This window comes from Pseudophryne corroboree, chromosome 7 (genome assembly GCF_028390025.1).
Source record: "Pseudophryne corroboree isolate aPseCor3 chromosome 7, aPseCor3.hap2, whole genome shotgun sequence".
Taxonomy (NCBI): domain Eukaryota; kingdom Metazoa; phylum Chordata; class Amphibia; order Anura; family Myobatrachidae; genus Pseudophryne; species Pseudophryne corroboree.
In genome coordinates this window covers 501,195,095-501,220,859 of record NC_086450.1, presented here as the reverse complement: position 1 = coordinate 501,220,859, position 25,765 = coordinate 501,195,095, and the positions used below count along the sequence as shown (strand labels likewise).

At 46.7% G+C, this 25,765-nt stretch overlaps 1 protein-coding gene across 1 annotated transcript; it reads right to left on the bottom strand.

Annotated features, from left to right (window-relative positions):
- Positions 1–9,754: 9,754 nt before the first annotated feature.
- LOC134944438 (E3 ubiquitin-protein ligase TRIM21-like) lies at positions 9,755–11,326 on the bottom strand. The gene has a single exon (XM_063933013.1). The coding sequence runs from the start codon at positions 11,324–11,326 to the stop codon at positions 9,755–9,757; it is 1,572 nt and encodes a 523-aa protein (XP_063789083.1).
- Positions 11,327–25,765: the final 14,439 nt, after the last annotated feature.

The window sequence follows — 25,765 nt, the reverse complement described above, 5'->3', positions numbered from 1 at the left end:
ATGTCGTCAACTGTCTTTCGTAAAGAGCTGACAATGTCACGCAATTCCTTCCATAAGCTCATCCACTCAGGTGTCGACTCCCTAGGGGGTGACAACTCTATTATAGGCAATTGCTCCGCCTCCACCTCATTTTCCTCCTCAAACATGTCGACACAATCATACCGACACACCGCACACACACAGGGAATGCTCTGATAGAGGACAGGACCCCACTAGCCCTTTGGAGAGACAGAGGGAGAGTATGCCAGCACACACCAGAGCGCTATATATATACAGGAATGCCACTATATAATGTGCTTTTCCCTTATAGCTGCTGTTTATGTTAATACTGCGCCAAATTAGTGCCCCCCCTCTCTTTTTTACCCTTTTCTGTAGTGCAGGACTGCAGGGGAGAGTCAGGGAGACGTCCTTCCAGTGGAGCTGTGATGGAAAATGGCGCCCGTGTGCTGAGGAGATAGGCTCCGCCCCCTTCTCGGCGGACTTTTCTCCCGCTTTTTGGTGAATTCTGGCAGGGGTTAAAATACATCCATATAGCCCTGGGGGTTATATGTGGTGTATTTTAGCCAGCCAAGGTGTTTATATTGCTGCTCAGGGCGCCCCCCCCTAGCGCCCTGCACCCTCAGTGATTGGAGTGTGAAGTGTGCCTGAGGAGCAATGGCGCACAGCTGCAGTGCTGTGCGCTACCTTGTTGAAGACTGATGTCTTCTGCCGCCGATTTTTCCGGACCTCTTCTTGCTTCTGGCTCTGTAAGGGGGCCGGCGGTGCGGCTCTGGGACCGGACTCCGAGGCTGGGCCTGTGTTCGGTCCCTCTGGAGCTAATGGTGTCCAGTAGCCTAAGAAGCCCAAGCTGGCTGCAAGCAGGCAGGTTCGCTTCTTCTCCCCTTAGTCCCTCGATGCAGTGAGCCTGTTGCCAGCAGGTCTCACTGAAAATAAAAAAACTAAAACTAAACTTTTTCTAAGAAACTCAGGAGAGCCTCCTAGAATGCACCCTTCTCGGCCGGGCACAAAAATCTAACTGAGGCTTGGAGGAGGGTCATAGGGGGAGGAGCCAGTGCACACCAGGTAGTCCTAAAGCTTTACTTTTGTGCCCAGTCTCCTGCGGAGCCGCTATTCCCCATGGTCCTTACGGAGTTCCCAGCATCCACTAGGACGTCAGAGAAAGAAAAAAAAAACACCACAGGTATAATGTAGATGAATGGATAGTATTACTTATACTTATGGACGACGAGTGACGAGTCGACACAGAGGTAGGTACAGCCGTGGCCTACCGTACTGCTGCTTAGTGCTTATATATAAATATAATATACTGTATAACGGACCTGGTGGACAGTGTCAGCAGACTGCTAAACTAGTATGAAGAAAGAAAAAAAACCACCACAGGTATAATGTAGATGGATGGATAGTATTACTTATACTTATGGACGACGAGTGACGAGTCGACACAGAGGTAGGTACAGCCGTGGCCTACCGTACTGCTGCTTAGTGCTTATATATAAATATAATATACTGTATAACGGACCTGGTGGACAGTGTCAGCAGACTGCTAAACTAGTATGAAGAAAGAAAAAAAAACACCACAGGTATAATGTAGATGGATGGATAGTATTACTTATACTTATGGACGACGAGTGACGAGTTGACACAGAGGTAGGTACAGCCGTGGCCTACCGTACTGCTGCTTAGTGCTTAATTATATATATAATATACTGTATAACGGACCTGGTGGACACTGTCAGCAGACTGCAGCTGAACAAACTAGCATGAAGAAAGAAAAAAAAAACACCACAGTATTTTTCAGGAAGACAAACGTATACTGGACTGGTGGTCACTGTCAGCAAAACTGTGCACTGTACTCCTGCTATAACTGCTCCCCAGTCCCCACAATTAGGCAGTGTGAGCAGTGCACTCAGCACAGATATATCATGCAGCAGTGCAGCACACTGAGTAAGCACAGATATGGTGGAGCGTTTTTTTTCAGGCAGAGAAACAACGGATTAATTAAACTCAAAACCCTGCACTCCCTAACAGCTGCTCCCCGTCCCCATTCCTCCCCACAATTATAACTAACTAAGTTCTACTATAACGGAGAGGACGCCAGCCACGTCCTCTCCCTATCAATCTCAATGCACGTGTGAAAATGGCGGCGACGCGCGGCGACGCGCGGCTCCTTATATAGAATCCGGGTCTCGCGAGAATCCGACAGTGGGATGATGACGTTCGGGCGCGCTCGGGTTAACCGAGCAAGGCGGGAGGATCCGAGTCTGCTCGGACCCGTGCAAAAAAGGGTGAAGTTCGGGCGGGTTCGGATTCCGAGGAACCGAACCCGCTTATCACTAGTGGGATATAAAAGAAATTAATTTGTTTGTATTTTGTGTTATATTTAAAAATTCAAAAACACAAACAATACATGTTTGACATGTGCAAGACACAAGTATTTGCTAATAATAAAAATGTGTGCTGCTTGAGAGATAAACATATTTTACTATCGTGTGACATAATAACATTTCCCGGGAGTGTGAATGTACATACCATCTCTGAGAGTGCTAGAGCTACAATGGACTGGTGATGCGTTTGCAAACAGCTGCGCCCTATCGGCAAGGATTAGCTAGCTAATGATTAGATAGCACCTGTAGCGGCCGGTTGCTAGCTCTGTGCAGCCCTAGACTTACTCTACTGCTGCGAACGCCTGGTGTGTACCAGCAATGGCCAGCTTCGCTGCGGGGCGAAAACCACACCTACAGACCTTAGCATACACCCCCACAAGACACCCACCTTCACGCCCCTTTTCGTTAGCTGGCAAAGCCATTCCCCCGCACCGCTTTCAACACGCCTCTTTGTCGTTGCATGGCTGCGAACACAAAAAGCGCATGTATTTCTCCACATTCATCGTACGGCGGACTTGGCACATGCGCATTTGGCTAAACGCCGTGGCTTGCGATGCGAAGATGCGTTGTGATCAACTCGGAATGACCCTCTTTATCTCTCTCCACTGTATCTCCATCCAAGGCTTAGTAAATAGACCCCTAAATACGCCTCTGCAAACAAAAGAATAAATCATTCTAACAGGGCAGCAGTGTGTACTGTGCCGACACCGCCTCCTAAACCAGTGACATCATGATGCCACGCCTAGGGGGTGGGGCTGCCAGCTTTTGGATGTAGAGCATTGCCCGCACCATCCTAAGGACACTCCAGGTGGGATGCGGTTAGCATCCCGGCAGTGTGGATGTCGGCGGTCATGTGATCGACCCCGGAATCCCGACACCACTCGAAATCCCGGCACTGGAACACTGACTGCTGACATCTTGAAGTCACTGTTAGGGTCTTGGAGGGTACGGTTTAGCCCTAGCCACCACCCCCGGAGTCTAAGCCCTAGCTGCCACCCCAGGTGGGTTAGTGTTAGGGTAGGGGACAGGGGAGTGGTAAAATAATTACCCCGTCCCCTGTCAGCATTGTCATTGTTGGGATGCTGGTGTTGGTCATGTGACCGCTGGCATCCCGGCAGCTGGAATCACATACCAAACCCCTCCACAGGCCGCAGCGTGGGTGGCTCCAGGTGATTGGTCGTACAAGACACACCCATTTATGCAGAACTCCCAGTGCACCCAGTCGTACTCCAGCCACATCAGACCCAGGGAAGTCATTGGGAAGGAGCTGCGGACAAGAAGAGACTTGCACATGTGGCTGATTCTGAATAGATAGCAAATTTCCATTTAATTGCAACGTTGAATAAGGCCCGCAGTGTCTGGGTCACTTGTCAGAGACAAACAAAAATCCTACATTGGTTTTCAGGCAAAACATATACAAACTAAAATAAACTTTATTGCTTCAAACAAAAAAACACGAGAGACTGGAAAGGGACTTTGAACTACCAATCCGGCCACACAGTGGGGTGGCTATGTATGTACCGGAAGTTGGGACCAGCAATCCTGATGCCAGGAGGAGTATGGTTGCTATCATGGGTCACTGCTGAGGAGCTGCCAGTGCACAGTTTGTGCTGCTGCTAGTTGCTGTGCATGAGGCAGTGGGCACTGCAGAGATTTCTATTCCCAGGCACTGTACCTCCTCCATGTGTTCAACATACCTCCCAACTGTCCTGATTTTCGCGGGACAGTCCTGTTTTTTTGGGACTGTCCCCCTGTTCCACCCACGGGGCCGCAGTGTCCCGCGGTGGGGGAGGGGGCAGTTGGGAGGCTCCTGCTCTCGCTGCTCTTCTCAGTGAATAGATGCTGTGAGCATGTGCACAGTGTCTATTCAGTGGCGGAGAGGGGGCATGCCAGCAGCTCACAGAGGGGGCGTGGCTCACGAGCGCGAGTCCTCCCGCGAAGCCATGCCCACTTTTCCTTAGGCCACGCCGCGCAGGTGTCCCTCCTTCTATGCCACAGAAGTTGAGAGGTATATGTTCAGGCATACTTATACCACCAATGCTTGTAACAACTATGGGGGTCATTCCAAGTTGATCTCTAGCTGCATTTGTTTGCAGCGCAGTGATCAGGCTAAAAAGCGGCAGTTCTGCGCATGCGTATGCGGCGCAATACGCACGCACGATGTACGGGCACAATGAACATTGCAGTTTTGCACAGGGTCTAGTGATGCATTTCAGTCGCACTGGTGGCCGCAGAGTGATTGACATGAAGTGGGCGTTTCTGGATGGCAGCTGACCGTTTTCAGGGAGTGTTTGGGAAAACGCAGGCGTGCCAGTGAAAACGCAGGCGTGGCTGGGCGAACGCAGGGCGTGTTTGTGACGTCAAATCCGGAACTGAATAGTCTGAAGTGATCGCAAGCGCTGAGTAGCTTTTGAGCTACTCTGAAACTACACAAAAACTTTTGCCGCCGCTCTGCGATCCTTTCGTTCGTACTTCTGCTAAGCTAAAATACACCCCCAGTGGGTGGCGGCATAGCGTTTTCACGGCTGCTAAAAACTGCTAGCGAGCGATCAACTCGGAATGACCCCCCATGATCAGTACAGCAGCAGGAAACTGAGGGTGGCACCTTGGAGATGACAGTATTGGAGTGCTGAGAGCGATATTATACACTCTGTATAACTGACGGCAGTATTATATGCAGGACTACAAGGGGGCTATATTTGCTCAGCTATCTCTGGTTCCAGTGATCAGCTATTTGTGTCCGATGGACACACATAGATGATCACAGTGTAAAAAGTAAATTAAAAAAAGTAAAAAGAAAAATATTTTCCAGAGCTGATGTCCGCTGCTTCGCTGACCGCTGCCGGGCACCGAGTCCCCCATATGCTGCGCTGTGACCCTGATGCAGTAAAGTGACGCTGCAAAGCGGCAGCGCACTTTACAGCACCGGGGGTCACTGCAGCGCACAGGATCCGGCGGCCAGCAGTCCAGCAGGAGCATTGTGGACCGGCTCCCTGGACTGGTAAGTATATTATCCTGCCGGGGGGGTCCGTGGTACGTGGGGTAGTCACGACGGGGGCGGCGGTAGCGGCGATGTCGGTGGGGGCGGCGCATGCGCAGCAGGACATCGGGGTATTTTTTACGAAAAATACCCCGATGATGCTGCGGAGTATCATCGCAGGGACAGAGCTTGACGCAAGCATGGACTAGTTGATCGCAGCAGCAGCTAAAAGTTACTGGCTGCGATCAACTCGGTATGACCCCTGTAGTTCCCAAAGTGCAGGGAGTCACGACAATTGAGAGGATTAGATAGTTAAAGGAAGACAGTCTTAATAACTGCTAGGTGTCCTGGGATGCGGATATTACCATTGCCGCATTACCAAATAAGCAGAGTAGGCACTGGCCTAAGTGCAGTGGCGGATCTAGACTTCCTAGTCTAAGGATATGGACTCCTCCCCTCTATGCATAGCTCCTCCCACTTAGTTCTGCCCCTCCCATTTTAAACAAAAATTGAAGGGAAAAAAACCATAGACTATTAATTAACAAGAAATAGAACAAAATACATAAAAACCAGCAGTGTCCACCTACTTTTGTGATAGGCACCTCTCTCCAGCAATACCTGACTCTGCTGGCGGCAGGAGGGAGAGTCTGCAGTTCAGCGCCCCTCACCACCCCAGAGCTGTGAGCACCATACAAACCCCTCTCCCCCCCACACAGCTGGCACTGTCTCCCTAGTCAATACCCTTTCATACATTTAGGAACTGAGGCAACAGCAGCCCCCTTACCACACCCAGCGCAGTCTTCAGTATACAGTCCCTTCTCTCGTAGCAACCCCACTTCCCCCTGTCTCCCGGCAAGCCAGCACTGTCCACCTGCATAAACCCATATCTTACAGCTGGTGGCCTAGTGCTGTCGGACTCGCGTCCTGCTTCCAGCCCGTACGTTGGAGTCTATAGCCCCATGCCGCCACTGGCGCCTGCAGCTCCCCCGCCCACCTGGCATTTTCTTAGCGTGGCTAGTGTGGCTACCGCGGCCAGGTCCCAGCCATCGCCACCAGCTCCCGCGATCACCCGGCGCCGGCGCCGTCTCAGCGTGGCCAAGTCCTCCACTCCCGGCCAGATCCCGTGACGCGACTTCTGCTTCAAACAGCAAGTGGGCAGGGTTGGCTGTGTGTGTTACGGGGGGGGGGGGGGGGGGCGGTCGCTCCCATCGCCCCCCTCTGGATCCGCCACTGCCTAAGTGCCCCGCACCTTTTAGGGGCCCCGTGACAAAGGCACAAAATAACATTGATTTGATCTTGAAAGAAAATTACAATCAAGCTTTTTTTATATTGTTTCCAAAAGATAGACAAAAATTAATCGACTCCAAGAAACGAAAGCTTTACATTAAAGACTCTAGAGAGAAAATACTGTATTAATGTAACGTACCCATTAGCAACTTACAGTACACAAACAAATTGTATAATAACATAATATGTTCATTTGTTTAATAACAGTAATAATTGTTAATTCTTGTTTTGTGTAATAAAATTGGTTTATTAAATTTGTTGGTTGGTAAAACTAAAAACATATTAGAATATTATTTGCAAGGGGGGGGGGGGGGTGGCGAGATTTTGACTGTCTAGACTGGGGCCTCCACAGGGTTTCCCTCTGACGGTGGATATTACTGTACTCCAGCCTAATTACAATAACGGTAATTTACCAGCAGTAATGAACGTGAGACATGCCATTAATCACCAAATTTATTGAATATCTGAAAAGACAGTTGAGTAAAAAATCAAATTCAAACCAGAACACCATTTATATGATCACAACAATAATGCATATGTGTTACATAACTTTCCACACATCTAGATATTTAAACATTTACTGACGCATGTAATTTATCTGCATGTCATTAGGCATAAGCAGAACGTCAGCAAAAAATAGGAGTCTGTTCTGTGGAGGACATTATGGGATACGGTTGTTAGGTCGACAGTCATTAGGTCGACATGCAGTAGGGTCACAGGGTTGCTAGGTCAACATGTCCTAGGTCGACATTTGATAGGTCGACATGAATTTTTCACAATTTTTTTTCATTTTTGCAACTTTTTCATACTTTACGATCCACGTGGACTACAAATGGGAACGGTAACCTGTGGTTGACCCAACGACCCATTCCCGACACTATAAGGATCCTTGATGAACTCCAAAATAATGTGCGCCTTATTTTAATCTGAATTCCCACGTCCCAAATTTTGTAAACACACCCATAAAAAGAGATATACATATATCTACATTTGTGGATTGCTGATGCACATGGTGGAAACACAAAACATTTCCCCTAACAATCCCACCTACTTCCTCCTTTGGTCCATCTCCCCCAGAGATCAGGGCTACCTTTATTTTAGGTGGCAAGTTTGTGTGTTTCCACGCTTGTATTCCATTGCTAGTAGTGCACCTAGAAATGTGAACTTTCTCAGAAGGTGGCAGGGAGGGGTAAAACGTGACCCAATACAAGTATAGGGGGAGGAATGGCCGTCTTGCACGGTTGGCCAGCTTGAGAGGTCCTTTTGCAGGGATCGGGAACATAGCATGAAAATGGGGATTGCATGTTTAAGGTACATCCCCTGTAAAGTCATTTTAGTAATCTAGCAAAATAAAAATAAAAAATCTGTAAAGACTGGTAAACCTAGAGACCTGCACAAAAAGTCAAAAATCATGGGTCTTTTTGATAGAACTTGGTAGAACTTTTTTTTTCCGTTTGATTAATTAATACAGAGATTCAAATATCCCACCCAACCCAGTATTCATTCCTGACGATACTTCCCTGGGTGAAATTAACATGACAGTATATATCCTTATCCATATACACGAGACTTAGGGGTTATTTATATAGTCCTTACATACTATTTATATGGAGAATATTATGGACTGTACATAGAAATAGACACAGGCTCTCTGTATGGAAGATCACACAATCTAGGTTTTGCAGCCTGGGAAAAAAAAAATCTGCACAATGACTCATCCAAAGGCAGAAGGATACAAACTGGAATCCATAGGATAAGTCGATAAGTGTTTCTGCATTTTTAACGTAACCCTGCTATGCAGCAAAGGGTTAACAGAGAAGATAACATAATTATATTCTCCGCTCATACCACCTTGCTGATTATCACTGAATAGAAGGGATCAATAAATTGATCTCTATTGTGGTTTCATGTTTGATGCTATTAAGCATCAAAACATTAAACTTTCTGATAAAATGATACTTTATATAACGTCATTTCAGATGGCATTATATAAAGGAAATCCATAAAACTAATGAAAACTGCCGGGACAGAGGGGAATTTTCCCATCAGTCCCTGCAGGAGATTGTGACAGGGAGATGTAGTTTAAATCCCGACGGTCGGGACCCCAGTCGCCAGAATGCTGACAGACGGAATGCCGACTCACAGGGACTATTTCCACTCGTGGGTGTCCATGACACCCATATAGTGTGAATAGAACCTGTAGCAAGCGCAGCAAGCCACCTCGCCCGCAGCGTGACGAGCGCAGTGAGCCCACAAGAGGCTTTGTTGTGCTCGCCCCCCTGCCGGCATTCTGGCAACCGAGATCCTATCGTCGGTATTCTGAACGCCGGGATCCCATACCCAACACGTAACAAGTGGCAATTGTATGCCCTGTTCCTGCCTCCCAAAGCTTGTAAATTGATTAAAATGTGTATATATGCTTTATATTATTCTGTATACCACAGGTTCTCAAACTCGGTCCTCAGGACCCCACACGGTGCATGTTTTGCAGGTCTCCTCACAGAATCGCAAGTGAAATAATTAGCTCCACCTGTGCACCTTTTAAAATGTGTCAGTGAGTAATTAATACACCTGTGCACCTGCTGGGTTACCTGCAAAATATGCACTGTGTGGGGTCCTGAGGACCGAGTTTGAGAACCACTGCTGTATACATTTACATTTATGTGGTTTATATATACATATAAATGTACACAGATTAACGTAAAGCCTATATACACATTTAAATCAATGTAGAAGCTTAGGGAGGCTGGCGCACGGCTTACAACTGCAGGCTCCTCACACTGCAGACTTCGCAATGTGAATAGGAGACGACTGGCATTGTTAAGTTAAAGCATAGCTGAGCATGCGCTGAACCAAAAGCAGAAGTTTGTGTTTTCAGATTTACAAAAACAAAGCCTTCTAGAACTTTGCAGGAACAGCGGTTACCGCAACCATTGTTCCTGTGGAGTTTTTTGCTAAATAGCTGTATTAAAGTAAAAAAAATAATAATAAAAAAAAAATATATATATATATAGAGTCGATATTGCCCGGTTATAAGTAGGACAATATTGACGTCTTTGCTGAGTACAGACTATTGTATTAAGATCAGCATACAGCATTGTTATTATTCCATGATCTTTATCCAGGCATCATCACTCACATAGAAGGCAGCATGCAGGGGCTCGGAGAAGGTGGTGGAGAAGGTGTGTAAGTGTCTGATGGGGTCACACAGCTGATAGAAGGACAGACGCCCGGCCTCATAGTCCAGATCTATTATTAAATTATGAAGTGAGGCTTTTGGATAGAATTTTGTTTCTTCATTGGCATATACAGCGGTAAAACAGCCTTTATTTCTCATTACGCACCAAGACTTGTTGTTACTTCCAATAAGAGACGTAACTCCTTGTCTTACTATACTGGCATAGGCTGCTCCAACTCTCCACAGCCCACATTCACTTATCCCTACTGTCCAGATATGTCGTCCTGAGGAAAATGAAGACTTACTTAAAACCTGAGGGCAATCATTGACACGCTCCAGGTTTTCTGGATGATTCTGGTTTATGTTAGCACAGGATATAAGTCTGCCACCGTCTGATGCAGCTATCCTATTACCAGTGGTGCCACCAAGTAGCTGTATAACGGAATTTTCTGGTACATCGTATTTTCTCATAACATCCTTACTCACGATATTAAATAGGCGTTGGGAGGCGCTCATTAAAATAATTGCTTCGTCACGGGCAACTGAATTAGAGAGTAACCTGTTCAAGCTCCTGTCTAGTTCATCATCCTTTACAGATTCAATTCTGTCAATTGCTCGGTCTTGTAAGCCAGTTAATGGATCACTGGTGTTATACAGTTCCCTAATGTTTTGTATACTCGTGCTCAGCTCTCCTCTCCGTGTTTCCAGCTGCTTGGAGAGATAACAAATTGTCTGTTTCTGACTGTTTACGTAATCTATACATTCTTTTTTCAGGTTTCTTATCTCCTTATTAATGTGAGTAAATAAGAGGTTTATTTTCTTCTTGGCAGCAATTGATTCTTTTTGCACTTTTTTCTTGAATGTAGGCAGTGTTTTCAATGTTTCCTGAATTCTTTGTTGTTTTAAGTTGTGTTTTTGAAATGCTATTAAGATTTTTCGCTTTCTCTTCATGAAAGCTTCATTTATTGGCCGAATGTTACATCCCCTGTGTTCCCCAGCCAGGCAGCACGTCTCACAGACACAGGCAGCGTCCTTAGAACAGTAATACTGCAGACGTTCCTTATGTATAGAGCATTTTCTGTGCTCCAGGGTTTTGGTGGGTTCAGTTAAAAGGTGATTCAATGCCTTGTTGTGCGCCTGGAGGTGAGTGTCACACAGGGAGGTCTCACACTGGACACAGGTTTTAGCTGCCAGGACAGGAGAATCAACACAGTACAAACAGAAGACCTTACCCTCCTCCTCAGACACATTATCCTGACTTTGAGAGAATCTCTCTACAATGTTACGGAGCTTCCTGTTCTTCTCCAGTGCTGGGCGCTCCTGATACTCTGCCCTGCACTCCGGACAGGAATAGCCCCCAGCCTCCTCCTGTGTATCCAGCACCCTCACAATACAGTCCTGGCAGAAGTTGTGGCCACATCTCAGGGATACAGGGTCTGTATAAGTGCTCAGGCAGATGGAGCAGCTCAGCTCAGCTTTCAGGTCTGCAGACGCCATTCTGGCATTAAATGAAAGTGAAAGTGTCCTTACAACCAAGCATTAAAGCATTGCACAACCCAAAGCTTTAGTTATACTACTGGGAGGAGTTCAGGGGCAAACACAATATTCGAAGAGGGGGAGGGGCTTCTATGTGCACACGTGTGTGCGTATATGTATATGTGTATATATAACACACGATACATAGCACATATAAATATTGTACAATACACATACAGAACTGATACATATACACATACCTCCCAACTTTGTCCGGTCTCAAAGAGGGACCCGCGCGCGCTCCCGGAAAGGGGTGTGGCCTGTAAAAGTGGGTGTGGCTCCGCAGAGGACCCGCAATCACGAGCCACGCCCCCGGTTTCGTCACTAAGGGGGTCAAGCCCAGCCCAGCACTCTGTGAGCCGCTGGCATGCCCTCTCTCCCTCTGTCTGCACTGAATAGACGCTGTGCGCATGCGCACAGTGTCTATTCACCGCTGCTCTGCTAAGCAGAACAGCGAGTGCAGGAGCCTCCCAACTGTCATAGAAGAGGAGCCGACAGCGCTACAGACAGTCTCCGGGGGCAGCCCAGCATCTCTGGAGATGCTGGGCACACCCCAGGAGTGATGAACCCGTGAGAACACGCCCACTTTATTAGCGGCCATGCCCCCTTTTTGCCTCAAGCGCCCCCCTGGGATATGAAGGTTGCACACCGGGTGTCACCACACCCGGTGACCCCTCTGCATATACATAGACACATAGAATACACAAACACACACTTACACTGACATCTGGAGTCTACCCTGAGAATGCTGCAGGAGGTTATTACTGGAGGTCTGGCACTGTCAGGGGGACTTTTCATCATAATGCCCAATATGAAGAAATTCTATGTCATTTTGGCTCCACCCCTCACCGTCGACCCGTGGTTGAGGGGGGCGGAGCTCCATTTGCTGGCAGCAGGACCATGACAGATAAAGAAAAATAATTTGGTCCATCAGGGGGGTTTCTGGGTACGCGTGCGCTAGTGGAGTTCACTAAATGAAAGTAACATTAACACCCACAATTAAAATTTCAGACCCATGAAGGTTTGATATATAAATTAGTGTGTTGACAGGAAGACAGCGTTTCAGGTGGTAACAGGAAGTGAACGGCCAAACGCAGGCGTGTCATGGCCGTTCAGATGGTGTTTTCTGGGTGTGCATATATTAGCAGTTGCGATCTCACTTGCTACTGGAGAGCCCCCTGCGTCCCGGGAGAGCAGCTCAGCCTGCGCATCTACAGAGGCTCTGCGGCATGTTCCAATCTGTAACGATGGTACCGATGTATCAGTTCTACGTTGTTGGACAGAAATGATACAATAGCAGTGGGCGTCCCTATGCTCAAGTTACCTTCTGCCCATATTAGCATGTAACCCCCTTTTCCACTACAATGTGGGGAGCTACCCAATAATTGAAGTGCCTCCACCCAAGTATATGTGTCCTGTGATAGGAGATGAGACCTACTTGGGAAAGCCTAAATTCTCTCCTCTTTTGTCAAAGCCATCTTCACTTACCTGCAACAAGAAAAGTGTTGTAATGTTTGAACCATAACTGCTATTTCCAATCTGGTTGCAGCAATAAACCTTTCAGCAAATTCTGATGTTGTTTGACATGTTACACGACCCCCTTTCCATTTAAAAAAAAACTGACTTAGATTCAAGATGGCCGATTACAAGATGGCACCCATGTTAGGTACATACTCTAAAAGATAGCCCACCTCACCCATACCTTACTGGAGTATTCAGTTTTAGCATTTCCTGCACAGTTTTTTTAAACAAAAGGGTGTACTGCGACTTTTGAATCACCCTGTATATATAACATGGAGGGCGAGGCTGCCCATTTGTCCAGATGCAGAGAGATCGAGGCTGGCTGAGCAGCTCTGCTTGCTGCGCGTAGCACACAATCAAATGCCTGGGCTATATAACAGCCACAGTCCGTCCTTGATCACAGGCATATACCCGCAAAGGCACTGGAAGCATTTGCTTTCTGGAGCCAGCTGTCAGGGGGGCACTGAGGGGCAGGGCCAGCTGTAGGGAAAGTGCAGCAGCTGCAGGGACCCTCTGCTGATCAAGACTGGACTGGTGGCGCTGGCAGCAGCTGCAGCACGAGCTGCACCTCTAGTTGTAAGTTCTGTTCTCAGGTGGTCATTCCGAGTTGTTCGCTCTGTATTTTTCTTCGCATCGCAGCGATTTTCCGCTAACTGCGCATGCGCAATGTCCGCACTGCGACTGCGCCAAGTAAATTTGCTATGCAGTTAGGTATTTTACTCACGTTTTTTTCTTTGTTCTGGTGATCGGAGTGTGATTGACAGGAAGTGGGTGTTTCTGGGCGGAAACTGGCCGTTTTATGGGTGTGTGCAAAAAAACGCTACCGTTTCTGGGAAAAACGCGGGAGTGGCTGGAGAAACGGAGGAGTGTCTGGGCGAACGCTGGGTGTGTTTGTGATGTCAAACCAGGAACGACAAGCACTGAACTGATCGCAGATGCCGAGTAAGTCTGGAGCTACTCAGAAACTGCTAAGAGAGGTCTAATCGCAATATTGCGAATCCGTCAGTCGCAATTTTGATAAGCTAAGATTCACTCCCAGTAGGCGGCGGCTTAGCGTGTGCAAAGCTGCTAAAAGCAGCTTGCGAGCGAACAACTCGGAATGAGGGCCTCTGTTCTGAGATATGGCCTGGAAGTGACTTCACTGGTCGTGCTGCTGCCTGCTGTCCTGCCCAAGACTTCCATGGGGGGCTGGGACAAATAATGTGAGATCTTTTTTCTATGGAAGCCCAGGTGTGTTTTTACCCCCCACTGGGGTACAATGTGCTGTTTTTTTTCCTGTGGCAGTCAATGTGTGCACCAATTGTTGAAATAAAACTTTAAGGGCTATATTTATTATCATTTGCGTCCAGATAAAGATTCCTTATCACTGTAATTCCCACCAATAAGGAATCTTTTTACCCCACATGTACCATCGGTGGGTTGCTGGCACACAGGCTCTGATAGGAGCCCATCCCAGCAATCACTGGTAAGTAATGTGATAGCAATGTCATCACCTTACTTCCTCCTTTATCTCTCATCTATGCTACTGCGCGTGCACCAACGGAAACTGGGGGGGGGGGGGGGGGGCAACACCTTCAATATGGCCTCGGAGCACCTGGCATGAATTTACGCCCCTGATTACACAGGTCCTAAACCCATCGCACAAAGCTGGCAGCTTGGTTTCTTAACATACAAATCACCAGCTATTACATCCAGACATAATCGCTGGAAAATATCTGCTGTTTATCCAAAGTCTACTACAATACAACTAAAAAATGTTTAAAAAAATACTCCCAGAAGGGCATAGGGCCAGATGTAATGACGCCCAAGCAGAAGAAAAGAAAGAGAAAAGAGAGAGAAGAGAAAAGAGAAAAGCCTCACAACCCTCAGAACTAGGACACGGTTACTAGTAAATTATGACAACAAGATCGCTAATTTCACAATATCTCCTAATGTAGAGATGTATAATGGTCTGATTCTTTATACACTAACCAGGGATACTAAATGGCAGTAAAGGCCTGGTTTTTAACAGCAAGGGAGGAGATAAGGTCATCCATAGCCATATAGTGATCAATACGTGTGCACCACTCAGACATAGTAGGAATGACACTGGATTTCCAGTGTACTGGTATAACTGCTTTTGAAGCACTGAGAATAGTATCGACTCTTTATATTGGGATTGAGGTCTACGTAAAAGATCATAGTAACCAAACACTAGGGCAAAAAGGTAAGTCCTTCCCTAAAATAAGACTGACTATTTCTACCACTTTACGCCAGAAAGGCTTAAGGATAGGGCAGTACCACCAAATACAGTATGTAGTGGAGTTCCCACCGTCATCATACATCTCCAACAAGTATTTGGGACACAGGGGTACATTTTAGCCAACAGATTAGGGCAATGATACCATCTAGAAAGCACCTTATAGTGTGTTTCCATCACCAGCTCACTTGAAGAAGAAGAGAATGTATTGCTGAATATTTCAGGCCAATCGTCTACACCTATCAAGCCGTTTAGATCAGTTTCCCAGTCAGGGCCGGTTCGAATGCCCTCGGCGCCCCGGGCAGAGAATGGGGGCGTGGCTTACTACAGGGGGCGTGATCAGTCACGCCCCCTGTACAGCAGGAGCGCCGCTTAAATGCTGAGCGGTGCGCGATGACGTCATCGCGCACCGCACAGCAAAAGGTCCTCTCCGCGAAGGGAAACTAGACGCGTAGTGTCTAGTTCCCTTCGCGGAGAGGACCTTTGCTGTGCGGTGCGTGATGACGTCATCGCGCACCGCTCAGTAATGGTCCTCTTTGCGAAGGGAAACTAGACGCTACGCGTCTAGTTCCCTTCACGGGACCAGAGCCGCAGGAGCCGGGGGGACACAGCGGGCAGCGGAAGGCACAGCAGTGGCGGATCTTGCCATGGTGCGGCGCCCTCCGGATGGCGCCAGCGCCCTCCGGAAGGCGGCGCCCCGGGCAAAAGTACTGCTTGCCCGTGGCAAGATCCGCTACTGCTCCCAGTGTCCAATATATTTAGGCCTAGAGGAAAAAGCCTGGTCAATTATGAGTTTATAGATGGCAGAAAGAGAATGACAAGGGTAGGATTGAGAGAGGCACAAGTTCTCAAATGGTGTGGTCGGTCGCCTACAATCTACGGGTGAACGTAAACCCATCAGAAAGTGTTTAATCTGTAGGTATTTCCATAACTCCTTATTAGGTTAATCCCAGTTAGCCTGGACTGTTGGAAAACTCAGTATACCTGATAAATCGAAAAGCTGGTCAACCCGAAGGATGCCTTTCACATTCTATAGCCCAGGCATTCGCAACCACGGTCCTCAAGGCACACCAACAGTGCAGGTTTTAGTGATATCCAGGCTGCAGCACAGATGGTTAAATCAAAATAATTGAGCTACTAATTAAGTCACCTGTGCGGAAGCCTGGATATCACTAAAGCCTGCACTGTTAGTGTGCCTTGAGGACCATGGTTGGGAATGCCTGCCATAGCCTAAATGATGCATTTGGAATTCCCAGGGGGAATGCAGAATTTCCAAATAATGGTATAAGTGGTGATGGGGAGGGCGAAAGAAGGGGCTGAGAACACGAGCGACGCCAGCATGCAAACGTCGGGCCCATCAGGGGATGGGGGGTAGGGGGAAAGGTTGGAAGCCACGACATGTCAGGATGGAGAGATGAGTGAGAGTTTAATTCGATGTCCCCCCATTGTTTCCTGTCCAGCATAAATCCTCATTCCATTACTCTAGTGAGAAGCACCGCATGGTAATAAGAGGTAAAATGTGGAAGTTGGAGGCTCCCTTGGTGCTTCCTTCTATATAGTATTTCATGCTTAAACCTAGATTTGTGGCCCACCCAAATGTAATCCCTGATCTTGGTATCATTGGTAAATACATAGTCAGCTATCGCCTCTCTAATCTGCTGCTGACAGTAAGGGCCCTGAAGGAATTGCTCGTTTAATCTCCAAATATAAGATGTCAAGTTTGAGGTCGGTAAAACAAGATTTAAAAAGACGGGAGCATGGTCCGTCCATGTGATGTTGCCTATATTGGATGCCAAGACTAAGTGTAAAAATCTGTGTGAAATGAAAATATAGTCAAGCCTAGTGTAAACACTATGGGGATGGGAAAAGAAGGTGTAATCACGGGTAGAAGGGTGTTGGACACACCAAACATTGATAAATTGATGGCCATGGAGGATCCTACGCACTCTGTGGTGCAGCCTATCCGAATATCTCAGGGAGGAATTTGAAGAGTCTAGGTGAAGATCTATGGACCAGTTAAAATCCCCTCCAAATATTAAAACACCCGAAATGAAAAGGTGAGCCAATGTCAGTACCTTATAAAAAAATGCGGGTTGAGCCCTGTTAGGGGCGTATACATTTATAAAAGTGAAGTCTCGATTGGACACCTCCCAATTTAATAATAGAGCTCTGTCCGGCATGAATGGGCGGCAGGTAATACCAGTAATAGCTACATGACGAGCGATCAGTACAGCGATACCAAGTGTTTTGCCTTCAGAGTTATTAGAAAAGTATCCATTGGGAAAGTCTCTATTCCTGAGAGAAGGGGCAACCATCTCCTTAAAATGGGTTTCCTTTAAGAAAGCTATATACGCCTGCTCATCTTTCAATTCTCTAAGTGCCCGCGACCTTCTCCTAGGAATATCGACTCCCTTTACGTTGACAGAAACCGCATTTAATTTAGCCATTGTATAACATAAAGACTAGTTTCAGACACATTACAAACAAAACAAGATCCAATATAAGAGGAGATTGGATGACAGTCTTACTCAGGGGTGTGAGGTCAGGAGAAGAGACACAGGAAGAAAAATAAAAAACATTAGTACAGAAGAGGAACACATCATATATCAGTTTTAGAAAAAATAGGAATGAAACACCGCTCCCGGGCAACATAGTGGCTCAGAAGCCAGTGCCACCATTAGGTCCGGGATCACACAGTGCAGTGCAGTCGGGGCAACAGGGGAGGAACAGATCTAGGAACTAACACGTCTAATAAAGTAGTTACAAAAGTAAGCAAATAAAAAGTTCCTGTTAATAAACATACAAATTTAACCAAAAAACCTGGAGATGTATAGGAACCTGAAAATTATCCCAATACTAATCCTACCATGGGAGAACAGAAAAAACAATTTAAGATAGTTATAATTCCGTCAAATGCTATTGACCAGATGACATGAGATATAACACAGAGAATTTCCTGAATTGAAAAAATCATTGGTAATTTGACAACCATAGCTTCTGCATATGAAATGAACGTGGAGATCAGCAATTAGGCACCCTAATAAAAAGTCCCATATCGGAAGCCATCTTCGTAAGGAGCATAAGCATAGGTACAATAGGTGCAGGGAGTGCAGCTGCTATGTGGCCCAGGCCGTCTCCTGGGCCTGGTCCTTGACCTCGCCTCCTCCTGTGTCCCGTGGCTTCTCTTTTGGCAGTGTGCTGCTGCTTCTCTCCGTTCACACTGGTGGGTGCTAGCAGGAGGTGGGGCATTGTTTAGCCTGTCTTCTCCCGGCATCATTGGGAATGGAGTCATGGAGCCGGCGGGGACACTAACAGCAGAAGTGCGGCAGCACATTGCTAGAGGAGAGGCCATGGGCAGAGGAGGTGAGTGCCGCACAGCAGTAAGCTGTGAGGAGCCAGGAGTCGGAGGGACATGACGAGGTGCGGCGGGGGGTGGGGGTGATAGGGATAGAGTTCAGGTGCGAGGGGGGTGGGGGCCATAAAAAGTTTGCTATGGGGCCCCATTAAGAATAGCTACGCCCCTAGTACTCAGCAACAAAGTGGAAACCCCTATCACTGATGGCCCAACCCATGGTGTATACTCACGGAGGTCATTCGTGGTCACCATAATAGACAAGGTAAAAAGTAAGAATTGAAGACTCAAAGTCATGACTGTGCAGCTGGGAAGGTAGTCTGAGAGGATGAGGAATGGTGATCCCGCATCAGTGATTTTGGGGACCTCCCAACAGCCTGAAAGGAGGTTCCGACAAGGGGACTTGGGGAGAGATCCGTGAGCGGAGGGACTGCCAATTAGGAATTCGGACCAGAGGAATATCTACAATGGAGCAAAAGGACGCAATATCTTCTGGACCACGGATCAAAGCCATCGTTGCTCCATTGGTGGCTGTAAGGCTAAACGGGTAACCCCCATCTGTATTTTATATTGTGTTTGTGTAGAGCATTTGTCAGGGGCTTTTGTCTAGACTGTAATGTATGCCATGAAAGATCCTCAAAAACCTGAATAGGCTGTCCATCAAACTCTTGACCTTCAGAATTGCGAAGTTTACAAAGTATTTAATCTTTCTGGGTGAAATAATGTAGTCGGCAGATGACGTCTCTTGGGCATTCGGACTGTAAGCCTCTAGGACAAATTGCCCTGTGGGCCCTATCGAAAACTATGGACTAATTTTGGTCATTATTGAGCACTTCGTTAAAGATTTTGTTAAGGACATTTTGCAGGTTTCGTTGTGAAATATTTTCTGTGATACCCCTAATCCTTAGGTTGTTTCTTCTTCCTCTGTTAACAAATTCATCCAGATGATCTCGTAAATTTTGAATGTCCTCAGCTTGTAGCTTGACAGTGTCCGCCAGTGTTTTGTGAAAAGCATTGATCTTCTCCCCACTAGTTTCCAGAGAATCTATACGAGACCCCAAGTGGGTCAGCTCCATTTTTATCGCAGAGACTTCAGAGTGTACCACGTCCAGCAACTTGTTTTCTAAGGACACAAAATCCACTTTAGTAGGAATGTCAGCTTTAGTGGGTAAGGACTGTAGAAGCTAAGAACCTTCTGCATGTCCTGTTGTCCACCCAGTCCCCTGGTGAGTGGAGGATCTCTGATTTCAGCAGAGGTCTCTGAGTTTGTTAAATGGGCAGGTGAGACTGGGGTCAACGAGGCAAACATGTCTGAGTTCTTTTGCAAGTTGATATAATGTTGAAGATCCGCGCAAAGTGGGGTCTCAGACACGCAGGTGACACTCTTTGTAGCTTTACGCTCCCTTCGACTCATGAAGAGACCGCCCTCTACGTGGGGCGTAGTTTACTTGATAAGAAAACAGCCGAAGCCCAAGTACGGGAGAGGGGGAGCACACTGACTCTGCACTTGCTACATGGGGGTGTCATGCTGTGGAATACGTGAAAAGGAGTTAGATTACGATGCCGTTGGATCAGATTTCAGACTCATGTTGATGCCAGATCATGTCCAGACCAAGGTAGGTTTTTCAGATATAACTGTGCTCACATAATATAGTATGGAGGACGTGTCAGAAGATGTCAGCAGTTCCTTCCCAGAGAGGCTTAAGCGGACATCAGAGGCATTGAAGAAATTGGTCACATATCAGGTGAAATTTAAACAGCTTGCAATAATGTTGGCTGGTCACTAGACAGAGCCAGCTGTTTAAAGGGTCAGACTCACACTTTCTTGAACCTGGCTCAATATAATACAATAAATGGACTGTGAGAAAGAGGTACTGGTGTAGATCAGTGAGATAAAAATGGCCAAAATTCAATTCTATATATGTGTTGGTAGGGTGAGTCACTAAACCCAGTAGCTGTTGGATTCCACTTGGTGAAAGGATATGTCAGAACACCTGAAGTACACAGAATGGGTTGCAGTGGGTGCAGACGGCGCAGTATCCTAAGCACACTGCTGGCTAATCTGTGCATAAGGACAGGCTCCTTACTTGGATGCTGTTACCAATATGGCCGCCGTGCAGTAGAGCTATGAGTCAGGCAGCCTCCCCTTCAGCTTCTGCGAGTGGGCGGGCGACCTGTTCGTTCTCGGCGGTAAACTCCCGGGTAAGCAGGGTCCCGTCTGCAGCCACCGCTAAGCAAGGGAGATCAGAGCAGCCTTCCAGGCAGAGCCATGATCAGCCACGGAGGGTAGTTCTGGCCGCTGGTGGAGCTCAAGTCCCTGGCTTGATAGGGGAGACAAGGCCGCAACCTGCGGGAGCGGACTGAGCATTCCCCAGCTCAGCAAACCTTGCTCCACAGCAGGATCCTGGGCTCAAGGGGGTAAGATAACATGCAGGGAGCCCCAAGTGCGGAATAAACTGTCGGGGAAGTCACTTAAAAGAGCGGGCCAGACAGGGAGCTCCTGTATAGCACGTCTACCTCACAAGCTCGCCAGGCCATGCCCCTCAACTCTGACTTTTTTTAAAGCATTGTTTTGCCTTGCAAGTGTCTGCCCCTTTAAAAAAAAAGTCAGAGCTCAGCCGGCATACCGCATGTGTCCCTAGTGACTGTATGGATGGTATGCGTTGAGGATCCCGGCTGCCATAATATCGACAGCAGAATCCCAACAGTTGCCATAATACCAACGCCGACAGTCATTATCCCGAAGAAAAATATGCACTGTCAGAGTTAGGTTTGAGCTGCGGGAAGGGGGGGGGGGGGGTTAGGTTTAGGCACCACCGGGGAAAGGGGGGGGGGGTGTTAGGGTTAGGCTGCGGACAGGGAGGGTTATGGGTTAGGGGAGGGTGGTTAGGGTTCCCTGCACACCCTTGTCAGCATTGCCATAATCGGGATTCCGGTGTACTGACCACTGGCATCCCGACCTCCGGCTTTTCATACCTGTATAGCACACCTCCCAACATGACCCTCTCCAGGAGGGACAGAATGCTCTGCTCCTGGACTTTCCTCCTAGTTTATGAGTGCCATCACCTGTGGTGAAACACCTTTCTTATCCATTAACCTGTTCAACACAGAGGACGCCAATCATACATTAAGAGAAAAGTCCAGAAGCAGAGCATTGTGTCCCTCCTGGAGAGGGTCATGTTGGGAGGTATGCATATAGACATGTCACTTTCTTTATCAGTGTCATTGGGAACAGTGAGCAGGTACATACTGTAGTAAACAGGAAACAAAATGCACAGGAAAGTATTTTCAGTTTCATTCTTTGCTATAGCCAAGGCATGGCGTCTGCTGGGCTTAAAGGAGACCTGAACTGTTCCGTCTGCAGCAACGGTTACCACGATCCTGTATTTCTGCCATGTGGACACAAGTTCTGTAAGGTCTGCATTACAGAATGGTTAAATGCACAGGATGAATCTCAATTTTATACATGCCCTGTGTGTGGTAAAAGATTTCCTGGCAGACCTTCTCTGCAAAGTAGTACAGAGCTGAGTGAGGAAGTTCAGCGGCTGCATTCTGAGCAGGAAAAGCCAGAGGTGTTCTGCACATACTGCGTTAACCTCAGTGTACCTGCCATCAAGACGTGTCTGCAGTGTGAGGCATCCCTGTGTGTTAAACACCTCACTGCACACAACAAAGCATTGAAACATGATTTAGTAGATGCCACGGATTCCCTGGAGAACAGAAAATGCTCCATTCACAAGGAACTGCTGAAGTATTACTGCCCTGAGGATGCTGCTTGTATCTGTGCAACCTGCCGCATATTAGGGGAGCACAAGGGACATGAGGTGCATTCTCTGGAAGAAGCCTCAGAGAAGAAGAAAGAGAACTCGAGGCATGATCTACAAAATCTGGTCTCTGTGAGAGAGGAAACTGAGAGAAGCATCCACAGTCTGCAGAAATGCATGACAGGAGAGAAAGAGTTATATGCTAGTGTAGAAAAGCAGATTATTGACATGTTTAGGGACCTCAAGGAGCAACTAGAAGGACTGGAGAAAAAAGTCCTGCTAGAGACTGACACCCAGAAATTGCAGTTCACAGACTATGTCTCTAAACTAATCTCTGAGCTAAACAAAAAGAAGAGGGACCTGTCGCAGACAATAAAGTCCATTGAGGAGGTACTTTGTATGACTGACCCATTACCTGTCTTACAAAAGTTGGACTTCAACATAGCTGAAGCCTGCAAACCACAGGATGAGAAGGTCCCTCTTGCAATGAGTTTAGATGCGGACATTATCTTTGGGAATGTCTACAGAAGTCTGTCCACAATCATGAGTTATACCTCCACCACAGGTGAGACCCTCTTTGATTTAATTTTGGGCCTAATCATTTTACCACGCTACCCAAATTTTGGACATGAGGATCAGTTACAATACATGGGGTGCATGAACATGTTGGGCATTGCACATCCCCCCAGGGTGTGCCCCAAGTATGTGTGGCATTAAAAGGGCAGCCATCAGAGTGGAATATCTCAGAATATTCCTGAATCACATTAAAATTCCTGGTCCACAATACTATCCCGTCTGAGTTGGGCAAGTTGGGAGATAAGAAAACTATTAGCAATACAGGTCTGCTTGTATATGTTTCTAAAGGTGCATACACACTGAGCACTTTTCCCCCCTGCCCAGCGATGTCAGCAGGATGCTATGGAAAGCCGCTCACCCCGCCGTTCATCTACTGGTAATACTAGTAGATGAACGGCGGCTGCTAGCAATGAAGCGGGAGCGCGCATCAGCACTCACCGCTTGTGCATACACACTGGGCAGCTCTGAGCTGAAAGCAGCTCAACACACCAAAAGTGACCTGCTCTTAGCTGACTATCGCCCAGTGTGTATGGGCCTTAACACTGAAATTATTGAAACATTTGTCAGTCCAGGAACAGTTGGTCACCATTGCATAATAAGAATAATAATAATAATATATATATATATATATATATATATATACAGTTGTGCTCATAAGTTTACATACCCTAGCAGAATTTGTGATTTTCTGGCCAATTGTCAGAGAATATGAATGATAACTAACAAACTTTTCTTTCGCTCATGGTTAGTGGTTGGGTGAAGCCATTTATTGTCAAACAACTGTGTTTACTCTTTTTAAATCATAATGACAACAGAAACTACCCAAATGACCCTGATCAAAAGTTTACATACCCCAGTTCTTAATACCGTGTATTGCCCCCTTTAAGAGCAATGACAGCTTGAAGTTTTTTTGGTAGTTGTGGATGAGGGTCTTTATTTTCTCAGATGGTAAAGCTGCCCATTCTTCTTGGCAAAAAGCCTCCAGTTCCTGTAAATTCTTGGGCTGTCTTGCATGAACTGCACGTTTGAGATCTCCCCACAGTGGCTCAATGATATTGAGGTCAGGAGACTGAGATGGCCACTCCAGAACCTTCACTTTATTCTGCTGTAGCCAATGACAGGTCGACTTGGCCTTGTGTTTTGGATCATTGTCATGTTGGAACGTCCAAGTACGTCCCATGCGCAACTTCCGGGCTGATGAGTGCAAATTTTCCTCCAGTATTTTCTGATAACATGCTGCATTCATCTTGCCATCAATTTTGGCCAAGTTTCCGGTGCCTTTGTAGCTCACACATCCACAAAACATCAGTGATCCACCTCCATGTTTCACAGTAGGAATATACCTTTCATCATAGGCCTTGTTGACTCCTCTCTAAATGTAACGTTTATGGTTGTGGCCAAAAAGTTAAATTTTGGTCTCATCACTCCAAATGACTTGTTCCAGAAGTTTTGAGGCTTGTCTCTGTGCTGTTTGGAGTATTGTAAGCGGGATGCTTTGTGGCATTTGCGTAGTAATGGCTTTCTTCTGGCGACTCGACCATGCAGCCCATTTTTCTTCAAATGCCTCCTTATTGTGCATCTTGAAACAACCACACCATTTATTTTCAGAGAGTCCTGTATTTCAGCTGAAGTTATTTGTGGATTTTTCTTTGCATCCCGAACAATTTTCCTGGCAGTTGTGGCTGAAATTTTTGTTGGTCTACCTGACCGTGATTTGGTTTCCAGAGAATCCCTTATTTTCCACTTCTTAATTAGAGTTTGAACACTGCTGATTGGCATTCTCAATTGCTTGGATATCTTTTTATATCCCTTTCCTGTTTTATACAATTCAATTACCTTTTCCCGCAGATCCTTTGACAATTCCTTTGCTTTTCCCAGACACGTCAATGCAGCACTGGATGAAAGTTGCAAGGGTCTTTCAGGAGTCCAGAAACTCACTGACTTTTTATACACACACACTGATTACAAGCAAACAGATCACAAGTGAGGATGGTTACCTTTAGTAGCCATTGAAACCCGTTTGTGTCCACTTGTGTGCATGTTATTATCAGGCCAAAATCTCCAGGGTATGTAAACTTTTGATCAGGGTCATTCAGGTAGTTTCTGTTGTCATTATGATTTAAAAAGAGTAAACACAGTTGTTTGACAATAAATGGCTGCACCCAACCACTAACCATGAGTGAAAGAAAGGTTTGTGAGTTATCATTCATATTCTCTGACAAATGGCCAGAAAATCACAAATTCTGCTAGGGTATGTAAACTTATCAGCACAACTGTATGTGTATGTATATATATATATATATATTTATATGTATATATAAATATATATATATACACACATACAGGAGAGGCGGCACTCACGGCTTATAGTGAAGAAAGTACATGATACCACAGCGGGATAACTTGCTGTGCCTCTCCTGTATGTATATCCATGCCTTTTGCTGTTGAGGGCAACGGGCCCAATACTGTTATTTAGTGAGAGTGCCAGTCCAGTATCTTTTATCTTTGATTTATATATATATATATATATAGCATATGGAGAGGCTCAGCACTCACTTGTGGGTAGCAGATACTTGCTGCGGTGCCATCCCGGGAATATACATATATATATATATATATATATATATATATTATATACACACTGCTCCGGCACTCCTGGCCTCCCCAATTGGGTGTACCTTGCTCCGGTGCCCTCCTCAGGGATGAACCCCTGTATACTCACAAACGACAAATATGAGGCGGCACTCAGCAGACTTGTGAAAAAATCAATAAAGTGTATTCAGTACGGCCAACGTTTCGGGGACCACCTCCCCGTCTTCAGGACAAGTGTACAGTGATAATCAAACCATTTTATAACAAACAACTTACCCTCCCTGATCAGATTCCCCGCCAGCGTCTTCCACGGCCGCGTCTCCCGCGCTCCCAGCCCGGCGTCCACAGCGCACCAC

What these genes read in the sequence shown, in the direction of transcription:
- LOC134944438 (XM_063933013.1), bottom strand. Translation starts at nt 11,326, where the DNA reads ATGGCGTCTGCAGACCTGAAAGCTGAGCTGAGCTGCTCCATCTGCCTG.